Raw genomic sequence first — 24,388 nt, 5'->3', positions numbered from 1 at the left:
AAAGTTAAGGAAAGGATTTTAGGTGGAGAAACTAAAATGAAGATTCTGAAAAGTTCTTATGGTTGATTTCAGTTTCTATACTGTCTCTTGAACTGTTGCTTTAACTTTGTTCACACTCGGTAAAGTTCTTACATTTAATTGTTAAGTTCCCTTTTAAAATGCATATACAAACACAACTTCTTAGCTCAAGCAAGTTATAAAGCAATACTAATATTAGCCTTAATCCCATTATATGGCTTCTCTGTATCTTTATATTTCTTTGTATTTGTGATGCCGCTGGGATCAAGTTGGAACAAACTATATAGCTGTAAAACATACTTTCCTAGATCTTTTTAGCTGATAAAGCCTATTTATATTCATCAGCTAAAACCCCCTCTTAAAATCCCTTCGTTTTTCTTAATTTATTTATTTTAATTGGAGGCTAATTAAAATCCCTTAGTTTTTAATGAAAACCTCCCTTCTCTTTTCCAATTTGCAAACAAGTCAATTGGAAGTTGTAAAATCAGACACAGAAGGGATTTTTTTAACTTCCTTATATTTTAGCATCTGTATGATGAAACCCAATACAGTTTTGTCTCCTGAATCACTTCCTTCACTGGAGAGTTCATACAGATATAAGATAGACACACGCACACTTATACATCATTTAAGTTTTTCCTAATTTTATAGGTGTTCGACAGATGAATCCCCTTAAGAAACTTCTCGTTATTGGCTTCTATTTCATATGGACCCAGAGAAACCCACCAAAGCTACTTCAAGCTTACCAATGCTTAACTCATGAGCTCCATGTGCCTTTTGGATCTTTGCAACATTGAAGATTTGGAAGAAGCTATTCGACTATTTTGTGATGGTGTTTGTCATTTTCTATTTTAAAGAGATTACTCTGTAAGGAGTAACTTTTAATACTATAGTTTCACCTGTATTCTAGTAAATGTTGAGACAGTTTTGCTTTTAGGTATCATTATTGCTTAAGTTACTAGGATGAATACTTTCCATGTTTTGATCTTTAGTTAACTGTACACGCATGAAACATACAGGTTGTTCAAAGTCATCGTAAATATTCAACTTTTATAATCATCAAGCTTCAAAAAGCTTTTTTTAAACACAGCATATTCTAAAAATGACTATTGGTGGGGAAGCAGAAACAAGTCACACATTCTTAAAACAGAAGTTTTTGATAAGCTCTTAGAAATGAAACCTGGAAAAGTACTGACGTTTCTATGAAGTAGGTATGATATTCCAGGCAGCTCAGTAATGATTACATTTGAGAGCCCTACGTCTGTAATGTTTAGAGGCAACATGTAGCAACAGAGGTACCTCTTGTATGCAGTATTTACTTTCTCTTATAGAAGAGATGGTTGATCTTTATTTAACATGGTTGGGAAGTTAAAGCAATACCAATTAGCCAAGGATGGATTTTCAGTAATACTGGAAGAATAAGGATTCATTTTAAAAATCAGCTCAAATCGCATACTATATGAGCAGATTTGGGGAGCTTAAAAGAAGCTGATTATCATGTGATTATAAATACCTGTCAACAGGTATGAATATAATTTACACCAGCATATTTTTGTCATGGTCTTAAAATGTCCTATAAACTATTTATACATTTTTGTTCTTCATAATTATCCAATACGTAAGCATCATTTGTTCATTTTGAGAGGGTATTTAAATAAGCATTTTCAAATTCATTTGAAAATAATCATAGTACCGGATGATTTCTGTCCGTACAAAGGTAAGTTAGATTGTACAGTTAATTATCAGTTATATTTATGGTACTGTTACGTGGGTAATACCCTTTTCTTTTAAGCCCAGTATATATATTATGCCTGCCTAAGTTCTGAAGTGGGGCTGTATTTCAGTAGTTATAGAATTATTGATATTAATTAGTTTTGATAGTTTATGTTTTATTGTTTGGATCTGCACAATTGGGTTTTGCACAAAAGTCATTTTAATAAAGCTGAATAATTGCCAAATATTACAAGATGTTCTTCAAGTGAAGAATAAGTTTTTAGTCAAAGTGGCCATTACCTCCTCCTCTTTTATAATAATACAGACACTTGAATAAGTTGTTGTTGTGTCATATGCCAGGAAAATGTTTTCATTGGTGCCTATACTGTAATAATTACTTTTAACACATTGTATTTTGAAGTAATAGTTCAGTGAAAATTTTCACCTGCTAACTAACTGAAACTCAATCACAGTTTATAATTTGTAGAGGCCTGGTAATAATTTTGCAACTCATATCATGTATTAAATGAATATTTTTATAAAGTAAAAGCAACAAATTTTTTAATTGATTATTTGAAACTTTCAGCACAGCTGCATTATGAATAGAAAATTGTATTGCTTATTCATTTTAGTTATTAGTCCTGTAAACTGTTTCTGGGTAAGCATACTTCAGTGTTTTGGGGGGATTTAAAAATAAATATTTAAATTTCATGGTCCTTAATGTTTGTTTTCTTGAGGGGTATGGTATTTTAATTGTTTCAAATTATTTCTCCTTTCCCCCTTTCATTTATTGTTGGAACTTTAACATCAGAGTTTCCATTGGAAACTAGAAGATATTCTTCACAATTTTATTATGCATTGATTATAGCTCCAATGGACTATAATTTGAATACCTGATTTCTGTCCTGCTTGAATATCTGTCATGATTTCTGCCTCCTGTCCTGACAAAATTATTAATAGAGTCCTCTTTCACTCAAAAATGTCCTTACTAGGTTAGACAGTAAATTATATGGTCACCCTAATATAGTTTTATTAGGAAATCTTATACAGATTTGAATCCTGTATTTCTCTGGGGGAAACAAATTTTGCAAAGATTTCTGGAAACTGAGATGAGAAACAGCATATAATCATAAAGGAGTTTGGGTTTTTCCTATAGAAAAGGTCAGAGATTAACTTACTGTAGTTTTGAGTATCTATATGATTTATACATAAGTGATTGGGCTTCATATATTCTTATTATGAAATAGCTATTGTAGACTTGTGAGTTATTGGATTTGGTTCCAGGAGCAGGAAGGAAAGTGCTGGAATGTTGAAAAGCAGTAGAGTGAGGTTTATTAAAAGGGATTTTTCTTAAGGACTAGGAGAGTAAGAAAACTATTCCATCTATCTTTTATCCATTCAGTCATATATAAAAATAACTTGCTTATATAATTGCATCATTTCTTTGACGTCATTACCTAACATTATCTTGTTAATATGTTGTATTTACCATTAAAATAAAGAAGATAAAGTTCTCAAATAGAATGCTGTACCTTCCAGGGGGGAATAATAGAGAAATCCTGAATGCATCAAGAATAGAATTTCGGTTCATTAACTCAGTGTGGAGTATTATCCTTTTTCTTTTCAGCTACCCCATTTCTGCCACTTCTCCATCCCTGACTATACATTTTCACCTGCTTCCCTCCTTTTCCTTGTTCTCTAACTGTGCCTTCCCTTAATTATAGGCTAGAGCCAATCACTTCTGAAATTGATTAAAACAAAAGGAAGTTCATACTTACAACTTGTTTTTTTTAAGTAAATGGGTTTCCATCACTCTTTATTAAAATGCTTTTCATCTCATTTCCTTGCCTACATGCATGCAACAAGATATGGCAAAAAATAAATTCTTACAGAAGAAATTAGATAAACAGACCAACATGTTCTTTTATCTTTCACTACATATTATAGCTAGTTAAGAATAGAGAATAAGTCAAACATCATATTGTCCTCATCAGCAGATGTCTGATTTTAGAAACTGATCAGTTTATGAATGTCCAAGGTTTAGAATTCTGCAAAGTCCTAGATTAATTATAAATGTGTATTCTGTTGAAAGGATCTATTTTCCTTCTGTTCCTGAATATTGTACAAGAGGGCCATGCTCCCCCTAATATATGTTATAAAAATTGAAGTCTTTTAACATAAAACAGGACCATTTTTACTGGGCTCCACACAAATAATGAGGACTGAAACCTTTAGTTGCAGTGTTGTTTAAGAACAAAATAATCAACACAGTCACAGTCTGTTATCACTAAATGATATCAGAAGCCAATTTTGTATGCCAGTCCATACTGTTACTGTTCTTACTGTTCTTCAGTGTTGAGGAGCCTGACCTTCATTTATAATGTCTCTATGGGGAAATGTATAATAGAGATGACAAATACCCACCTCACTCTGCCTCAGGGCTGTTGAGGAAAGGGCATGTTCCAGAATGATTCAGAGGGAATAGAAGAGAGGCTTGAGGAATGAGGCAGTAGCTGGATCTTTCATAAGCTAGGTGCCCAAGCTTAGAAGATTCCCTTAATACTAGTGAATGGTAACAAAGAAAATGGTTTTTGCAGAAAGTGCCTTATGTTTCACCTAAGTGAGTAACATGGAATTGGTCTGGACATGTTCATAGGGTTCACATTTTAGGCTAAAAAGTAATTACACGGTTTTTGCAAAGTCCTATCTTCAGCAGCTGATGTATCGAAAGAAACATCTTCATCTTCTTCATCTAGCTGTAGACTACCAGAAGACAAGCGGATTCTAGCCATGGGTGACCTTATTCCTTTGTCATACAAAGAATAGTAGTCTGGTTTAAGAATATCTGACTCAGAATCACTGGATTCACTAGGCACATACCTTTCTGTAGCTCCCTGATCCATTAAAACTGTTGGAAACTCCTGCTCTGCAAACATATATGTAAACAGGTCAGCTTTACGACTGAGAGCAGGACAAGGCCCTAAAGGTCTAAATTCTGACCCAAAAGGAAATCGGATCATTTTCATGTCTGATTGGCTCTGGGAACGTTTAGGGGTTGGCTCTTGAATGTTATATGCAAATGCATCTTCTATAGTTGTATCTTGCTCTTCTAGATCTACATTTACATTGCTCCTACCAGTAGTCGTGGCCATAGCTTCTTGGAGTTCTTGAAAGTCTTGCTGAAAGCTCTTCATTCTGATGTTCCTTGGGCTTCTTTTGGCTGACTTCACTACAGTAGACTGTAGACAGCTGTCTGGTCTTTCCCTTTCCTCTGCCATGATTGGAGACCGTCTGGGCACCTGGGGTGGTCTATCCACATAAAAGAAGACTTGGGGAGGCATAATATCAACCTGCTGACCAGTACAAGGAATATAGGGCACGTCTGTGTAAGTAAGCTGCCTTGCTGGACTCACTTTGCTTGTAAGGCCAGAAGATGTGTTCATGGGATTGTCGGCAAACTTAGAGCTTGTTTGGAAGGAGCTTAGAGGACTCCTTTCCTCAAAGTAGTCTCTGGGATCAGTGTCAGGATCAGGGTCAGTGGTAAAGACTGGGTCTGTATAAATAAAAGGGAAAGAGGAACTGCTTTGGGACTGATGTAATGATATGGGATCTGCCTCTGGTTTGGAATGCTCCAGCTCAGCTGCAAACGTCACCTCCACTGCGGAATTTCTCCTCCTGCTATCCAACACAGGCTCAGAGGCGTGCACTCCATTCACAGTTCTGTAGTACCCACTGCCATAGCCTAGTCTCAGATCTTCCACCTTGAGAGAAAGGACAGGCAGGTGAAAGAAGGAAAAAGCCATTTGGTTGGGGTAGGGACAGGGATCTAAATCAGCCTTTGATTTCCCAAAGGTAGTTTTTCACAAAGTCATTGCAATCCATGTTCTCTGCCAGGGTTGATAAATACATACGTAAAAGGTTCTAACTTGGACCACATCCCAATATATGTGCTGAAAAATAGACATAACACTTCCTTTTCTCAACACCATCACACTTCCAGCCTCCACATTCTCTATCTACTTGAGCCCCAGCATTATACTTCAAGCAATATGGCTGAGTAGCTGTATTCATGAGCCAGGAGTTCTGCTTTTTGGTCTTGGCTTGGCTCTGTCTTTAGTTGCTGTGTGACCTCAAGTAAGTCTCCTAACCTCACTATTCCAGCCTCCTCCCTCCCTTCTGTAAAGTGGTGGGGAGGAGGGCTGTGAATGGCAGGTGACAGTTAAACATTTGATGGTACCTTCCAGCATTATAACTCTGTGATGCCTTGCAGATAAAAACTGCCTCTGACTTGAATGAAGACAGAGTTTATGAGACCTCCAATTAGATTTTTTTAGGGAGAGCAAAAGAAAAATGAACATGGTTCATACTATAAAACGCAAATGAAGCCATCATCTCACAGTTCCAAGAGACTAGCACTTTGTTCTTAGCAAAATTACATAGCAAAAGTACTTTAAAATCTTAACCCAAGCTCTCATAGCTTCCTCTAAGACTTAAGATTTTCATAGGCAAAAAGGCAAAGCTTTTAGTTTCAAAAATACAAAGCCATAGAAATTCATTTGGGTCTGCATTTTGCAAGATGTCAGCAATACAGATTGCAATCTGAAGTTGTACCAGATCTTGTCAGTCCATACAGTACACACAGCAGTGTACTCAACAGTCTTCTATTGGCTGGAGATGTTTAGCTGACAGACCCCAGGAAGTTAGCCTATTTGATCACAGTAACCTTTTTACATACTGGGAGATTCTGGCACAATCAATTCTTGGAAGCATTTGAAATGTGGATGCATTACACTTACGTAAAGAAGAAGACATTTTCAAAAACCTTACTTGTTTTGACACATCAGAGAGGAGGTCTGGGGAGGACCTGCACTGTCGTTCATGGTACTGAGATGGGTAATGTTTCCTGAAATCCCCAAACAGAGAAGGAATTGAAATAGTCTTCACATGAATACAGGATCCTTCTAACACTCTAAATTCGACTTTAAAAATTACCATCACAGAGAGAAACAAAACCAGGTTACCTTTCAAATGGCAAGCTCTTCAACCTCCCTTTTTTCCCATATTCCAAAAGTTGCCTTTGGGTTCTTCCACTGTGAGAAAAATGAGATAAACTATTTTATGAATGCTCTTCATAAGCCAGTAGGCTGCTAAAACTCAAAAGCATCATTTATTGTTGAAATCAAAAGAGTCTGGATGAGTGACATGTCATGAATCTCTGACCACGTTGCTGTGCTGTGCTTGGTGGCTCAGTCATGTACGACTCTGCGACCCCATGGACTGTAGCGCGCCAGACCAGCATGTTAATAATACTCATTTATCCAAGAGTCAGGCAGAGTAACCTCAACTACTCAGAACCCAGAAAATTTTTAAAAGCATCTGAACAGGGCTATTTAACAGGTACAAACTCTGGCCTTGAAAACTGATATACTTTCCTTTAAAGGCCTTTCCTCTTCCTCCAAATTTACACGTAGTTTCTATTGAGGCTATGTGTCTGGTTTCCCAACACATGACAGGAGAAAAACACCTAACTAAACAGTAGAAGAAAGTTGCTCCAGTCAGACATACACTAGCAAAGAAAACCAGCTGACTGCTGGGAGAAACACAAGAACCAAAAAAGAAATCATGAGCATAATAAAACCCCCAAAGTCAGGGCCATTTATCACTATGGTGCAGGCTCTGACAAGCTACCCCCGCCCTGAGGTCACCGCTGTACCACAGCTGCTGGCAGAGGATAATAAGCACTGTTTATAATAACTCAGGTCATTAAGAAAAGGGTGAAACATGCTTAGCATCATCTGTTTAAGAGGACAGAGATTTGTAGAATACATTTTGGAACAATTCCATAAAAATATGTACATTGTAAAAATCCCACTTTTTACTGAGGCAGGCTTCTACTACTCGAAAAATCCTTTACAGGAAGCATTGAATTAGAATTTTTATCTTAGCTAAGAGTTTGAAAGTGTCTTTCAAAGAATTCCTAGGCTGGTGGGTTCAAGTAAAAACAAGTTCTTATTTCAACCTCGCTTCCTTTTCTCCAAGGTGTTTACGTGTAGTATGGAGCCTCTACTACCATATTGTTCAACCACTTTAATCCCTTAAGCCCTACAGGGCTTTCTCACCCTATCTTTTGCCTAACCATAACCAAAAGGATGTTGTTGAACTAGCCCTGTCATGGCTAGCATGTAAGTTTCACATAAGGAAAACAACAGGTTCATTGACTACATTTTCTCCACAGTATATGCCCCTCTATCCTTGCAGAAATTCTGATCTAACTCCTTAAGTGGGGTGCACTCCCCCCCCGCCTCTCTGTTAGAAAATATTGACTTAATGAGTTACACAGAGAATGACCAGTTAAGGATATCATCCTTTATGTCATTGAAATGGATTCTTTATTGCTTCTAGAATTCAAGCTGTTCCTACTGCCTTCCCTGTTACTGAAAAGCAGTTGTGTGTTTGATTTTGTGCAATATTTAATTACCTGTAGCGGAAACTGGAACCCTTGCTGCAGAGCAGGGTTTTGGGCTTTGATTTGGGCTCTTCAGAAAGTCTGAAGAAAGCATGGTACTCCACACAGGTTTTCCAGAAAGCTTTGCAGGCATCTCGGCTGGCCATGGTGAACTCCAAAGTATCTTTGCACAACACCTGTATAAACCAATTTCCATCAAGCAAAACATCCTTCAAGAATATCAAAGACCTTCAAATCCCAGCGCCTGCCAAACTATTGGTCCAGGGTCCACATCCAGCTTCTGATTTTCCACTTGGCTCCCTTTAGGCTTCACACCTACTGAAATCAAATGATTGGCAAACTTCCGAGGAACAGACAGGGCTACTGCTCAAAAACAGAGCCTTCTCTATGAAGCAAGTCTTCCTCTGCACACCCTCCTCACCCCACACCCCCTTTTACCCCCTATTCTCTGCCAGGAACATTTTATGAAGTTGTAAATTAGGTTAAAATGAACATCAAAGGGCACCCTTTCAAGGTGACAAGAAGTTATAAATGACCAACAGGAAAGGGGGAGGGAGGAGATTTTTCTTACAAATGGTAGGCTTTATAGGATGACTGCATATACACGAGTCTTTGTAACACACCAGCTAGAAACATTTCTCCCTCTTTATGTTGCCTTGTTCTGTGATGCTCTGCGATGCTCATTTAGCATCTCCTAATCTGCTGCAGAGGAGCTTGGTCTTACAGACCTAAAGTACACATTTGCCCCATCCCCTGACTCACTATATACCCCCAATACACTTTGTTCCTCCCCTTCTCGCATTCCTCTCCAGGTCTCTGGATGCAGCCCTGGGATTCTCCACAAGCTTCACACTAGACTCAGTCTTCTGAACTGCTCACAATAATATTTTAATCTAAGGCTAAGATCAGGAGCATGAATTATCTTTAGATCAAAAAAGTAGCTGATACATACCTTCCATTTCCTTTATAATCATAAAAATTCTTTCTAGTCCCTTTGTCTCACCCTGTACAATGCAGCCTTGCCCAATAATTGCTTCTTTGGCTTAATATATACCCAATCCCCACATTCTGCTTTGGGAAAGAGTAGGTGTTCAGTTATTTGGCACATAGTAGGTGTTCAATTTTTTTTTCTTTGCTTCAGGAAAGATGAAAATACTTTATAAAATCAAGCAAATAACTTTGAATGAATATGGACACAGTCTTAGATCTGGGCTCCCTCATTTGACTTGTCAAATCCCTGAAAAATGATGTCTAAGGAGACTTGTCTTTGATCCCAGCCACCCCACTTTCCTATCGCTTTACTCATTCTGAACTGCCAATAGGATTTCTTAGTGTTTTCCCTTTAGTGAAAATCTGACCAAAGCTCTGGTTTATTTATATAGAGGCAAAAGCGGAAGCATATCACCGGTTGGGGCCAGCCAGCTTTCACCACTCACAATCCAACCATTTGCAGAAACAACCAAGCAATCTCAAGTGAGAAGAAAGTAAAAGAATTTTTTCAAAAGCTACTTACCAAAATGTTGGCATGAAGTTTGATGAGAAAATGCTTTCTCTTAAAACTCAATTTTCGGATTTTAGCCCAGTTGAAAGTATTGATCTTTGTATTTCCCTATAACGAAACACATGGCAGATTTCAGGATGAATATCAGCACAGGCTGGTTTGTAAGACAATGTGAACCTGTTGGAAAATGCATCACATGAACAGGGCTATCCTTGATCTATCTCTTGTATAGAGTAATCCAGTTGTATTAGGTGGAAGCTATGGCCAGAGAAGGCATTCTAGGTGGGACACAAACCTGCTCTGAAATGCAAGTAAGAAGGAGAAGGTTTCTAACTGGGATAGGGAGGTCACAGAAAAAACTACTTTGGCAACTAAGGTCCATCTAGTCAAAAATATGGTTTTTCCAGTCCAGTCCAGTTCAGTCGCTCAGTCGTGTCCGACGCTTTGCGACCCCATGAATTACAGCACGCCAGGCCTCCCTGTCCATCACCAACTCCCGGAGTTCACTCAAACTCATGTCCATCAGGTCGGTGATGCCATCCAGCCATCTCATTCTCTGTCGTCCCCTTCTCCTCCCGCCCCCAATCCTTCCCAGCATCAGAGTCTTTTCCAGTGAGTCAACTCGTCGCATGAGGTGGCCAAAGTATTGGAGTTTCAGCTTCAGCATCAGTCCTTCCGATGAACACCCAGGACTGATCTCCTTTAGAATGGACTGGTTGGATCTCCTTGCAGTACAAGGGACTCTCAAGAGTCTTCTCCAACACCACAGTTCAAAAGCATCAATTCTTCGGTGATCAGCTTTCTTCACAGTCCAACTCTCACATCCATACATGACCACGGGAAAAATCATAGCCTTGACTAGACGGACCTTGGTTGGCAAAGTAATGTCTCTGCTTTTTAATATGCTATCTAGGCTGGTCATAACTTTCCTTCCAGGGAGTAAGCGTCTTTTAATTTCCTGGCTGCAATCAGCATCCGCAGTGATTTTGGAGCCCCCAAAAATAAAGTCTGACACTGTTTCCACTGTTTCCCCATCTATTTCCCAAGAAGTGATGGGACCAGATGCCATGATCTTCGTTTTCTGAATGTAGTCATGTATGAATGTATTACCTGTTTTCACTAACTGAAAGAAATCCAAAGAGAAATTTTGCTCTTACAAAAAAAAAAAAAGGCAAGATAAAAATCAGCATTTGTTTTGCATCAAGGTGTTATAAAGTAGTGCACATTCCAAACAGTAAGAGTGGCATCTCTATGCTCCTTCCCCAGGAACTATACTCCACTCAGCAGCTCAGCATCCAGCCAGTACTTTATCTCGATTTATCTTGTGCATCCATTAAGAAGATGTGTCCTCAGGTTAATGCTTCTTCACTTTGCACTATGTCAGCTAGGAAAGGTTTCATAGGAACGCTCTACTTTTGAAGCAGGGGCAACCTGCACTTCAATAGCTTCTCATTGGAAAAGACCCTGATGCTGGGAAAGATTGAAGGCAGGAGGAGAAGGGGACGACAGAGGATGAGATGGTTAGATGGCATCACCAACTCGATGGACATGAGTTTGAGCAAGCTCCAGGAGTTGGTGATGGACAGGGAAGCCTGGCGTACTACAGTCCATGTGGTCTCAAAGAGTCGGACATGAATGAGTGACTGGACTGCACTGCACTGAACTGAATAGCTTCTCTAATCTCACCCCTTCCTATATTTCCAGATTGAACTGCTTAAAAAAATCCCATTTATCCTGCCACCTCATTTACTCTAAGACCTTCAATAGCTCCTCATTCACTGCCTGAATCAACTCAAAACTCTTTTGGCTGGATTTTCTTGCCCTTATATTGACTATAACTTTGATCCCATTACTCCCAGAAAACACCTTTCCATCCAACTCTGTACCTTTCCCACTGCCCGCATAGGTCTCCTCATTCTTCTACCAGAATGACTTCCCCATGGTCAAGCCTTCTTGCCGCTCTGGTAGCACCTTGTCCAGGATATTCTATATCACTGTCACAGCCCACACACATTTCCAACTCCTCTGAACTCCTTTAGCTCTCCTGGACTACCCGAACAGATGAACTCTTTTGGTTTTTATTCACATGGTTCAAAACCAAAGGAGGTACAAAAATAAATATATTGAGAAGTCTCACTCCCACCACTGTCACTCCTATCTCTGTCCCCATCTAACCATTCTCTACAGGTAACCACATTATTCTGTTGTGTGTACCACTTGGGCAACCAAAGTAAATATGATAGATTAGCTTTTGATTATTTATTGTCTGATACTGACCATTATTTCTCTGGTCTTTCAAAATAAATTGTGACTATCTTAATGACAGGAGCCATGTGTCATGCATAATGTTAGCTTCTTGATTATGTCATCCTTTATCCTTTTCAGGGCCTTTGCCCATGTGCCCTTTCCCTGGAACACCCTCCTTCATCTGCCAACCTTATCCCTTTGGTCTTGCTTAAATGTTAAGTCCCTTTTACATGTGTTACCATATCATCCTATGTTTCTTCTAAGCACAAAGCATATCATATTTTTTATAATTACTTGCTTAACTGTCTTCCTCCTATTAGAATTTAAGTTCCATGAAGTCAGGATCATTCCTATTTACCACTGTACCTCTAGTGCCTGGCACAGAGTGGATGTACAATAAATATACCGATAGAAAGATGAATGGATTGCTTCCCAACTATAAATATACTCAAACTCATTGAACTGTACCATTAAAACAGATAAATTTCATGGTATGCAGATTACAGCTCAAAACTTTTTTAAGAAAATAATACAATGAAGAACATATAGAAGGCACTCAGTACATGAATATTCTTTGACTAGATTTCATGCAGGACAAAATAGACCATCTGTATTGTTCCCAACTGTCCGCAGAAGTAGTCACACTGAAAGAGATCACAACTAACATGATGATCTTGCCCCTACCCTCACCAACTTCTCTCATGCAACAGGAAATAGCAAGAATCAGGATCAGCAAGAATGACCCATGTATATGTAAAACTGAATCCCTTTGCTGTATACCTGAACCTAACACAACATTGTTGATCAACTGTACTAATATTGCATATTAATTTAATATACTGCTGCTGCTGCTAAGTCAACATCAGTCGTGTCCGACTCTGTGCGACCCCATAGACGGCAGCCCACCAGGCTCCCCCATCCCTGGGATTCTCCAGGCAAGAACACTGGAGTGGGTTGCCATTTCCTTCTCCAATGCATGAAAGTGAAAAGTGAAAGTGAAGTCGCTCAGTCGTGTCTGACTCTTAGCGACCCCATGGACTGCAGCCTACCAGGCTCCTCCGTCCATGGGATTTTCCAGGCAAGAGTACTGGAGTGGGGTACCATTGCCTTCTCCAAATTTAATATACTAATACTATATTAAATAAAAAGCTTAAATAGTTATTACAGGATAGTGGTTATATTTCTCAGAGCTGTATCCTTGTTGCTTATCTTTAAAAAAAAAATCAGAGTTAGAGTGGACTGGGTAAAAGTTCCCTCCTGGTTGAACAGGTATGCCTGTGATCCATTGGGTCTTCTGGCCATCAACGTGAGTCTCATGCTGCAACGTTTACAACCAAATAAATTAAAAAGTGAAGATTTTTGTAGCCAAGTCTGTACCTGATCTGCTTTGTGACTTATTTCAGTGCTATAATTCAGTCCTGGAGGTCAGTGGGTCCGAAGCCATCCCTTGCTTTCTCACAAGGGGTTCACTCCCAAACCTGTCCAGGTATCTGCCTATCATTCTGAAGGTTCTTAAACTTTAACTTGGGTCTGAATTCACTGAATATTCACAGATATAGAAGTCTAAACAGACTGGAAAACTGTTGAAAATAGCCTCTGGTCACATTCCTAGGTATGAGGATTAATGATGATGGAGGACCAGAGATCCCTGAGTTGGTTTCTAACCTGGAAAACAGAATCCTGGGGAAAGAATGAGTCTGTTAATAGTAAAGATTTCTTGCAGGGTTGGGCGCTAATGCCCTACTTGTTGGCACTGGGCGCCTCCAACTTAACCAGTAACTGAATGAGAAATTCTGGGTAGTTTCTGGCGGATTTGGACAGGCTGAGTGCACTGTGTGTCACAGCCAGGGCTTTCAGGATGCCAGAATCCATATTCTTCTTCAGGGTCTAAAAGTTCTGAAGAGCCTCTGACTTCATCTCTCCACCATGCTGGCTTGATCTAACTTGAGCTTCTGAGAAAATAATCACTCCCAGGTTGCAAAAGGAAACAGAGTGCATCAAGGGGAGGGAACTTACCTCCAACTCTTCCAAGCACTGCCTCCCTTTCTGGCTGGTGGTAAAATTGAGGGGGGGGTCACCTTGAGAGTGGATACTCAAGTTTGAGCCAAGATACCCCCCAAAACTGAGGACTTTAAAGGAAAGGAGCTGTTACCCGTAACACCAGTACACCCATGTGAGCAACAGCCAGGTGGATCTGCATCCCTTCACCATCACTGGCGGGGTGTGGCCTGATGCCATACATGTCCAGCTTCCTCGCTATGTCCAGTAGCAGAATGTCAGATTCAGCTGGGCTCCTGCCACTGCAAGGGGAAAGAATTTATGAGCCTAATAAATGCAGCAAGAATGACACCTCCACCCCGAGAGTTCCAAGACGAACTCAATGTTTTCTTGAGCCTGTGGTGTTAGAAACTCTTGAGAGTGCCTTGGACTGCAAGGAGATCCAACCAGTGCATCCTATAGGAAATCAGTCCTGAATATCCATTGGAACGACTGATGCTGAAGCTGAAGCTCCAATACTCTGGCCACCTGATGCAAAGAACTGACTCATTGGAAAAGACCCCGATGCTGGGAAAAATTGAAGGCAGGAGGAGAAGGGGACGACAGAGGATGAGATGGTTGGATGGTATCACCGACTCAATGGACATGAGTTTGAGCAAGCTTTGGAAGTTGGTGATGGACAGAGAAGCCTGGTGTGCTGCAGTCCTTGGGGTGGCAGAGTTGGGCATGACTGAGCGGCTGAACTGAACTAAACTGAAGCTTCTCTGACTTAAAATCTTGCTTTTAAGAGTCTGTTCCTGGCTTCAGTCTTTCCTGCCAGTGGAACAGGTAGAAACAGGAGCCAGTGAAAGAACTTACATGTGCTTCTGATGGAAGTGCACAATCTTGCTCTCTAAATCATCTTGGTTCGGTAAGTACCGGGTTTGTGCCAAATGCTTCCTATCTGTTTCTTCATGAAAGTCTCCTAGTTCTGCTGCATGACAGAAAAGTGACATTTTTCACATTACCATTGATGAGTTAAGCAATGGAGCACCCAGCAGACCCTCTGACCTCCCCCAAACAGCCCTTTCTTGGTGGCCAGTGCAGCCCTAGACCTCCCACCACATACTTGATGTATATTTATTTTGTTTTAGGATATGAGTAGTGGGGGAAGAACTAACTGGTTGTTCTTCAAATCAGAAGCAGTGGGCTTTTATGAAGTCTCAACATAGGAAGTCACAGACATGGTGTCGGTCTTAGAGGCTCCAGGATCATAGATGAATGTTATTTTCTTCTCCCACATTCTGTTTATGATCTCTTCTATTCCTGATCAGTCCCTATTGTGAGTTGAATTGTGTCCTCCCTCTCAAATTCGTATGTTGAAGTCCTAAACCCCCAGTACCCCAGTACCTCAGAATATGACTGTGTTTAAAGACAGGGCATATAAAGGAAGTATTATGTTAAAATGGGGCAGTAGAGTGAGCCCTAATCCAATTTGACTGGTGTCCTTCTAAGAAGAGGAAATTTGGACACACAGCCAGACACCAAGAATGCAGGTACAAGAGAAAAGACTGCATGAGGATGCGTCAGGAAAGCAGCCATCTGCAAGCCAACATGGGAGGCCTCCGAAGAAACTAAAACTGCTGACTCTTCAATCTTTGATGTCTAGCCTCCAGAACTGTGAGAAAATAAATTTCTGTCATTTAAGTCGCCTAGTCTATTGTTGTTTGTTATGGTAATCCTAACAAACTAAGACAGCCCCCTAACTTCAGTCTGCATTGATCAGACATTATTAAGAAAGGAGACTATAAATGCCAACTATAATGTAAGCCAGTCACAGTCATTCACCACTCGGTACATTGGGAATCTAGTAAAACCCCGCGATATGGAATCCCCAGTAGGTGAATCATTCTGGAAATCATTCTTGTTTTTCCGAATCATTAGAAGTTTATTCCTGCTCATAACGTTCTATTCTAAATGTATCCAATTTATTGTTACAAACATCTGTTATAACACTGTGCCTACAAATGCAATTGAGGTAGATATTTACTGCCCCTACAGCAAATGGCTTGACATTGTTATTTATTTATTTATTGGCCATACCATGCAGCACGTGGGATCTTAGTTCCCTGATCAGGGATTGAACCCATGACCCCTGCATTGGAAGCCCAGAGTCTTAACCACAGGACCTCCAGAGAAGTCTCATTTTTGGTTTTTTAATTCTTACACGTTCTTTATAATTTTTAGGCCTTTTCACTCTCTGTCAGAGTCATAAGAATCACTTCCTTGTCATTGACTTCCCCTGAAGAAGTCTCTACTTGGTTCCAAATAATGACTTCTAAATGATTTTAAATGAAAAAAAAAAGAGCTGATCCATATATACAAACCTATTAGGATTTTATGAACTATAAGAGTAAATAGATTCTCCATGGAATAATGTGGTACTCTCCTATTGAGTAAAATTCACGGACATGGGGCATCAATTTTGAGTACTAGAAAGTTATTTTTCTTTTGTCTTGGTTTTCTGTTGTGTTTTAGACAGATAGTATGCTCATTTTTAGACAGATGAGGCATGCTTGTATATTTAGAAAAAAATATTAGAATGAAAATTTCTATATAACAAGCTTTTTAAAAAAGACCAAATCAATGGCTATTTTACCTATTTCTGTTTTGCCCACATTCAAAAATGTATGAATCTCATTCTAAGTTTAATCAGGCCCATCCATATGGTTTCACTAGTTAATTCTATCACATATTCAAATAAGATACAAATACCAATTTTTTACAGATTCTTCCAGAAAATAGAGTGAGGAACACTTACCAACTCATTCATGGGCCAGTATTACTCTGATACCAACACCAGACACAGACATCACAAGAAAACTGCAGATTAATATCTCTCATGAATACAGAGGGAAAAAATCCTCAACAAGATACTAGTCAACTGAATCCAGCAACATATAAAAAGAATTATACATCATGAGTAAGTGGGATTTATTCTAGGAGTGAGAGGTCAGTTCAACATGTGAAGGTTGATTAATGTAATATGATAAAGGACCAAAACACTCATTATCATCTCAATAGATACAGCAAAAGCTTTGGGCAAAATCCAACATCAATTCATGATAAAAACAGTCAACAAACAAAAAACTGAAGAAAACATCTTCAACCTGACAAAATTATTTATGGAAAGCCTACAGCTAACGTCACAATCATAGTAAATGGTGAGAAACTGAGTGCTTCCCCCTAAAACCAGGAAAAAGACAAACATATCTGCTCTTGCCACTTCTGCCCAACATTCTACCAGTGATTCTAGTCAGTACAATCAGACAAGAAGAAGAATATAAAGAATTTTCACTGAAAAAGAAGAGAAAACTGTCTTTCCTTGTAATCAACATGGTCCTATGTGTAGAAAATCCTAAGGTATCTACAAAAAGCTACTAGAAGTAATAGATGAGTTCAGCAAGGTAGCAAGATAGAAGCTCAATATACAAAGTTTTTCGATTTGCATGTATTAGAAAGAAAACTAGAAAAACAATTCCATTTACAATAGCACATAAAGAAGAAAAGACCAATAAATTTTAAAAAAGATGTGTAAAACTTGTGGGCTGAAAATTACAAAACATTGCTGAAATTTTTCAAAGGTCTATATAAATGGAGAAACATTTCAGATTCAAGGATTAGAAGACTCAGTATTTATAAGATGGTAATTCTGTCAAAACTGATCTATAAATTCAGTGTAAGTCCCACCAAATTTGGGGGTAGAAACTGACAAGTGATCTTAAAATGAACATGGAAATGCACAGGATGCAAAACAACCGAAACAATTTGGAAAAAGAACAAAGCTGGAGAATATATACTTCTCTATTTCAAAGCTGAATACAAAGCTACAGTAAATGATACAGTGTGGTAATGGCATAAGCACACATAGATCAATAGAATGTAGTGGAGAATCTAGAAATAAGCCCTTACATTTATGGTCAGTTGGTTTTTTGACAAAGATGACAAGACAATTCAATGGGGAAATAATTGTGTTTTCAACAAATGGGAGAAAAGGACATCCTCACGCAAAAAAAAAGAAAAAAATGAAGTTGAATTCCTACCTCACAATCATATGCCATATAAACATACAAAAAAAATTCAAAATGGATCATAGGCCTAAACCCAAGGGATAAACCTAAAACAGTTCTAGAAGAAAACTGAGAGAAAAGTTCTTTTGATTTTAGGTTAGGCAAAAAGTGCTCAGACAAAACACCAAAAAACATGATGGACTAAAACATCTTAAGTGAAAACCCATCAAAATTAAAAACTCTCACACTCCAAAAGACAGAATTAAAGAAATTAGGAGTTGGGAGGAGGGATGGATAACTTGGAAGTATGAGATTATTAGGTATATAATACCATTAATATATATTTATAATAGATAAGCAACAAGGACCTACTAAAGCACAGGGAACTATATTCAATGTCTTGTAGTAACTTAGAAAATAATCTGAAAAAGTATATATATAAGTGTATATCTATATGTGTGTATATATATAGTATATATATATGTATATGTATATATATATATGTATATATGTGAACAACTGACTCATTGGAAAAGACCCTGATGCTGGGAAAAGTTGAAGGCAAAAGAGAAGAAGGCAGCAGAGGATGAGATGGTCGGATGGCATCACCAACTCAATGGACATGAACTTGGGCAAACTCTAGGAGATAGTAAGGGACAGGGAGGCCTGGCATGCTGCAGTCCATGGGGTCGCAAAGAGTTAGATACGACTTAGCAACTCAACAACAACAACATATATCTGAATCACTTTGCTGTGCACCTAAAAGTAACACAGCATTATAAATCAACTATCAGTTCAGTTCAGTTCAGTTCAGTCGCTCAGTCGTGTCCGACTCTTTGCAACCCCATGAATTGCAGCACGCCAGGCCTCCCTGTCCATCACCAACTCCCGGAGTTCACTCAAACTCATGTGCATCGAGTCAGTGATGCCATCCAGCCATCTCATCCTCTGTCGTCCCCTTCTCCTCCTGCCCTCAATCTTTCCCAGCATCAGGATCTTTTCCAGTGAGTCAACTCTTTGCATGAGTAGGCCAAAGTACTGGAGTTTCTACTTCAATTTAAAAAAAAGAGAACAAGCTGGCGCCAGTGACTGGGCTCACTGCTGCCCTTGGTCATGGGGTTTGTGTTGGCTTCAAGGCTGAAGCATTGATAATGAATTTACTTCAGGTTGTGCGCGACTACTGGGTACATATACTTGTCCCTGTGGAATTTGTCTTTGGATGTTATCTAGACAAAAATAATGATGAAAAGCTAACCTGCCTTCCAGAACAAGAGTCTGTTATATAAAAAGACATTGAAACCCAATGAAGAAGTCACCTGGAAGTAAAAGCTGTGGCTGAATCACAAAATGTTCACATTTTTTAAATCGTAAGAGAAATTAAAAAAAACATTATTTTAAAAAAGAGAGAGAACATGTACTCACATACACTAAGAAAATGAAAAGTCAAGCTACCGATTGGAAGAAAATTCCACAAATTACATATCTTATAAAGGATTTTTATAAGAATATATAAAGACCTCTTAAAGTCCAACAAAATAACATATTTTAAAATTGGCAAAAGATTTGAATAGGTATTTTACCAAAGAAAGCATAGGCATGGTTAACAAAACAGATGAGAAGGTACTCAATATTAACAGTCATTGTGCACACATGCTCAGATACGAAGTCATGTCTGCCTCTTTGCGACTCCATGGACTGCAGCACACCAGGCTCCTCTGACCATGCATGGGATTCTCAGGCAAGAGTACTGGAGTGGGTTGCCATGCCTTTCTCCAGAGGATATTCCCTATCCAGGGATCAAACCCATGTCTCGTATGTCTCCTGCATTGGCAGGTGGATTCTTTACCACTAGCGCCACCTGGCGGAGAAGGCAATGGCAACCCACTCCAGTACTCTGCCTGGAAAATCCCAGGAGCGGAGGAGCCTGGTAGGCTTCAATCCATGGGGTCGCTAAGAGTCGGACAAACTGAGCGACTTCACTTTCACTTTTCACTTTCACGCATTGGAGAAGGAAATGGCAACCCACTCCAGTGTTCTTGCCTGGAGAATCCCAGGGACGGGGGAACCTGGTGGGCTGCCTTCTATGGGGTCGCACAGAGTCAGACACGACTGAAGCGACTTAGCAGCAGCAGCGCCACCTGGGAAGCCCTAAATTTACTTTGCTGCTGCTGCTGCTAAGTCACTTCAGTCGTGTCCGACTCTGTGTGACCCCATAGATGGAAGCCCACCAGGCTCCCCCGTCCCTGGGATTCTCCAGGCAAGAACACTGGAGTGGGTTGCCATTTCCTTCTCCAATGTGTGAAAGTGAAAAGTGAAAGTGAAGTCGCTCGGTCGTGTCCGACCCCTAGCGACCCCATGGACTGCAGCCTACCAGGCTCCTCCATCCATGGGATTTTCCAGGCAAGAGTACTGGAGTGGCTTGCCATTGCCTTTAAGATGAGACAATTACATTCTTAGGAATCTGCCCAAGAGAAATGAACACACGTGCCCACACAAAGACTTGTACATGAATATTTATAATATTATTCATAATAGCTAAACTGGAAACAGTCCAGACATCCCTGACCAGGTAAATGTGGTACACCCATAAAATGGAATACTACTCAGCAGTAGAAAGGACCAAACTGCTGTGATTCATGTTAGAACATGCATGAATTTCAAAAACATGCTTGGTGAGAAAAGCCCAATGCCAAAGACCACATATTTTGTCATTGTAATTCCATGAAATGTCCAGAAAAGGCAAATCCATAGAAAATAGAAAATAAATTAGTGGTTGCTGAGCTGAGCATGGGCAAATGGTCATGAGAGATCTCTTTTGGCAAGATGGAAATGTTTGAAAACTGGGTTGTGGTAAAGGTTGCACAACTCTGTAAATTTACAGAAAACCGTTGAATTACAGGCTTAAAAATGAGTGAATTTTACGGTATGCAAATTATACCACAATTGAGCTGTTTTAAAAAAATAAATTACACACACACACACATCACACACCAATCTTTCTGTATATTAAAAACAAGCCCTGTGTTGACTCCAAGGAAAACATAGGAACACATAAGACCATGCTTGTTTTTCTCTTGACAATCTAGGAAGAGACCTATGACATACAAATAGGTAAATATCATTAATGATAGAAAGCAGCACAGACCATCAGCACCTTCACTGTGAGCATGCTGGTCCAAACTACCATCCTCTCTCTCTCCTGCCATCGCCTGTTATCTGGTCTCCCCACTTCCACCATTCCTCATAAGGTCTATTTTCTCTTTTTTCAATTGAATAAATTTGACTATAACATTGTGTTACTTTGATACATTTATAGGTGGCAATATGATTGCTGTTGTAGTCATATTCATCACATTACATAATTACAATACAATATTACAGTCTATATTCATTATACTTTATATTAGATTACTATGGCTTATTTATGACTTGCTACAAGTTTCTGTTTTCACCACTGCAGCCAGCATGATGTAGCTCAAACCTAATTCAGATCATTTCACTCCTCTGCTTCAAATGCTATAATGGCTTCCCATCACATTTAGAGTAATATCCTATGCCTTGAATATGCTTTTTAAAATATTTTATTTTTATATATTTATTTGCCTACACTGGGTCTCAGTTGCAGCATGCGAGATCTTTCATTGCAGCATGTGTGATCTAGTTTCCTGACCAGGGGTCGAACCAGGGCCCCCTGCATTGGGAGCACAGTGTCTTAGCCACTGAACTGCCAGGGAAGTCGATTTTAATACACTTTTAAGACTCTCCATGATTACTGTCTCCCTATTTTCCTCAGTTCCAGCCAGCCATAAAGCCTACTTAATATTTCTTGTATATTCCCAGCATGTTCCCACCTCAGGCCCTTTGCACTGGATGCTCTCTGACTGAAACTCTCTTCCACCCAATTTCTGCATGGCTTTGTCTTTTACTTCCTCCAAGTCTTTGTTCAGCTGTTACCTTCACAGTGAAGCCTACCCTGACCACCTTTTTAAAAAATTCAGTACCTGCCCCTTGAATTTCCTTCTCTCCCTTCCATATTTCATGGCTTCCAGTGCACTTATCACCTACAAACATATTAATACATTATATATTTCCTTATTTTGGTCTGATTGTCTTCCACTGCCAAAATGTGAGCTACACGAGAGCAAGGATTTTTGTCGTTTATTTCACCGCTATGTTCCCAGTGCCTATAGTAGTACCTGGCATGTGGTAGGTACTCAATAAATTTTTGCTGAATGAATGACAAAGAAGAGTTACTAAGGGTATTCGTAAATGGAAGGCTTGTTTGGAATGTACAAATTGTGTTTGAGAGGAAATCTGGCTAGAGCCAGAGGGGTGTGTAAGAGAGATTTAAGCAGATGACAAGGTCAGAATGTGGAGGCCCTTGAATGCCTGGAACATAAACATTAAATGAATAAATAAATAAGCAAATGAATGAGCAGCCTGGTTGGGTTCTGCACACTGTCTTAGCATCCAGTGAAAGAATCTGACCTGCATGGATTGTGAAGAGCTGACTCCTTGAAACTTCAACTTTTTTCTGTGGAAAGAGCTTCTATTGACAAAATACCCTCTAGAAAAGCTGAAGTGTTCTGTGCTATGCCTGAAATGGCCACTAGGGAATGCTCAAATCCATAATGCTGAACCATTAAGAATGAAATTGGGCTCCCCCATCAAAGGCTGTCTGGGGAGCCCCAATCTTCTGACTGCTGATTTAGCAGGCGGATAAAGTGAAGAAGGATAAGTCTTCCAATACTGTTTTCTCCATTTGCCATACCCCATCTCCCGACCCCACCCCAATCACAATACTGGACATGTAGTTAGTGTCCTTGGCATTCAAGGCCCTTCAAAATGATGCTTAGTTTTTGACCACCTCCCTTAAACAGACCCTATGCTCGAGCTGTACTTAAGCTGTATCCTCTGTGTATACTTTCTTCTTGTACCATCACCCCCCCGCTTTTTTTTTTTCGCTTTTTTCTCTGCTTATCATTACATATCCAATTCCTATGCATCCCTTTAAAGTGCAGCACAAAAGCCACCTCCTCCGTAAGCCTTCTCTGACAACTATTGCTCTCACTGCTCACTGCCTTCCTGAGATCCTGGGCTGTCACTCTGTCTCACTTACGAGTCACTTGGTAAACAATGACTCAGATACTGTCTCTATCCAAGCCCTTCATCCTGGAGTTCCCACTGAAATCAGAAATCGACCATTTCTGGACTGTCAGGGAGGCAATGGATAGAGGTCAAAAAATGAAACAAAAAAAATGAAGTTATGATCCTGCAAAAATAGTAAGGAACAGCCTATTCTCCTTTGAACAAATATTATAGATTATACACATGAAATTAAAATAATCATAATGATTATTCCCAGCTGCCTCAACCCTTCCCTTGGGGATGAGGAGCAGGCTGACCTGCCCAGCTTCTCCCCCTCCCAGACAAGGCCCCACTGTTCCCTGGGTCTCCTTTTCCCTGACTTCCTTACACAGCCTCGTCCACCGGCTTGGCTGCTAGGATATGGGCAACTCTAATAGATGCCTGGGGCCTTTTTCCCTTTTAGCCTCTTTCCACCTGCTGGACTCTGCGCTTTGTTCTCTGGAATCATGATAAAGAGCAACATGGAAATCACATTAAATGTGACAATGTGCCACAGAAAGCACGTACCACAAATGGCTCCTGGGGGAAGCAGAAGAAGCAGGGGGCCTGCCTAGCAAAGTCCGTGCCTGGATTAGTCCAGACCAGCTCCTGGTGAGCAAGCTGGGGGCAGTGGGAGGGCAAGGTTAAACGGAGATAGAAGGAAATCAGCATTTACTTTTAATCTACATAAGCACTCTGTGAGAAGGCATTCTTGTCACTATTTTAAAGACTAGGGGACTCATGCAGAGACAGCCTGGGACTTCACAACAGGCTACAACAGTTAGAATGCAAAAATAGGATTAGCATCCAAATCTCAATAACTACAGTGACAAGCCCCTTTCTGCTGGACCGTGTCATTTCCATCTATCTCATCCCTGCTTTCTCTCTTCCACAGAAAGGTTCCAACACAATGGTATGGACGTTGAGGGTGTTCAGCTCCTTTGCTGGCTTCTCTAGCTAACTGATAGGCCCCAAAGCCGACATTTGCTACTTACATTGTAAGATGTGGGATACCATCAACGCTGTACAGTTGTCACTGCATGGCAGCCTTCCCAGAGCCAAATCCTTCTTTATTTGAAGAGTAAAAAGGTACCTGCAAAGAAGTGGGGGGAAATCTCTTGAGAAAGAAACAGGAACAAGACAGAAGCATTTCCCTTCACCCAGACCCAAGATGTTTCAAGAAAGACACGGTGCCCCCAGTCAGGGAGATGCCTGTTGGGGGTGGTGAGTAATGCATAGGCTTCGCTTCAGCCCCTAACCAGCAGCTAG

At 39.9% G+C, this 24,388-nt stretch overlaps 2 protein-coding genes and 1 pseudogene across 2 annotated transcripts in view; 2 read left to right on the top strand and 1 right to left on the bottom strand.

Moving 5' to 3' along the window:
* The window catches only part of STK26 (serine/threonine kinase 26), a 174,563-nt gene extending 172,116 nt beyond the window's left edge, over positions 1–2,447 (top strand). Inside the window, exon 13 of the mRNA XM_088834306.1 lies at positions 670–2,447. Coding sequence (XP_088690432.1) covers positions 670–694 — 25 coding nt within the window. The 3' untranslated portion in view covers positions 695–2,447. The remainder of the gene's footprint in view (positions 1–669) is intronic.
* A 1,283-nt stretch (positions 2,448–3,730) lies between these two features.
* FRMD7 (FERM domain containing 7) lies at positions 3,731–24,151 on the bottom strand. Its single transcript, XM_055438527.2, has 8 exons — positions 24,115–24,151; positions 14,802–14,916; positions 14,098–14,245; positions 9,711–9,806; positions 8,210–8,373; positions 6,753–6,821; positions 6,559–6,634; positions 3,731–5,492 (listed from the first exon to the last, which is right to left on the bottom strand). The coding sequence occupies exons 1-8, from the start codon at positions 24,134–24,136 to the stop codon at positions 4,398–4,400; spliced, it is 1,785 nt and encodes a 594-aa protein (XP_055294502.2). The 5' UTR covers positions 24,137–24,151; the 3' UTR covers positions 3,731–4,397.
* LOC148773454 (NADH dehydrogenase [ubiquinone] 1 beta subcomplex subunit 1 pseudogene) lies at positions 19,114–19,318 on the top strand (annotated as a pseudogene).
* Positions 24,152–24,388: the final 237 nt, after the last annotated feature.

The sequence above is a fragment of the Moschus berezovskii genome, chromosome X, assembly GCF_049115385.1.
Source record: "Moschus berezovskii isolate FMDL1 chromosome X, NW_MosBer_1.0, whole genome shotgun sequence".
Lineage (NCBI taxonomy): Eukaryota > Metazoa > Chordata > Mammalia > Artiodactyla > Moschidae > Moschus > Moschus berezovskii.
This window is presented reverse-complemented; position numbering and strand designations above follow the sequence as displayed.

Coding starts and splice junctions, on each gene's coding strand:
- FRMD7 (XM_055438527.2), bottom strand. CDS start 24,136: ATGGTATCCCACATCTTACAAT. Junction 9,807..14,097: donor TGGGTGTACTGGTGTTACGG/GTAACAGCTCCT, acceptor GTTTCGTTATAG/GGAAATACAAAGATCAATAC. Junction 5,493..6,558: donor TCTCTGATGTGTCAAAACAA/GTAAGGTTTTTG, acceptor CTTTCTCTCAAG/GTGGAAGATCTGAGACTAGG.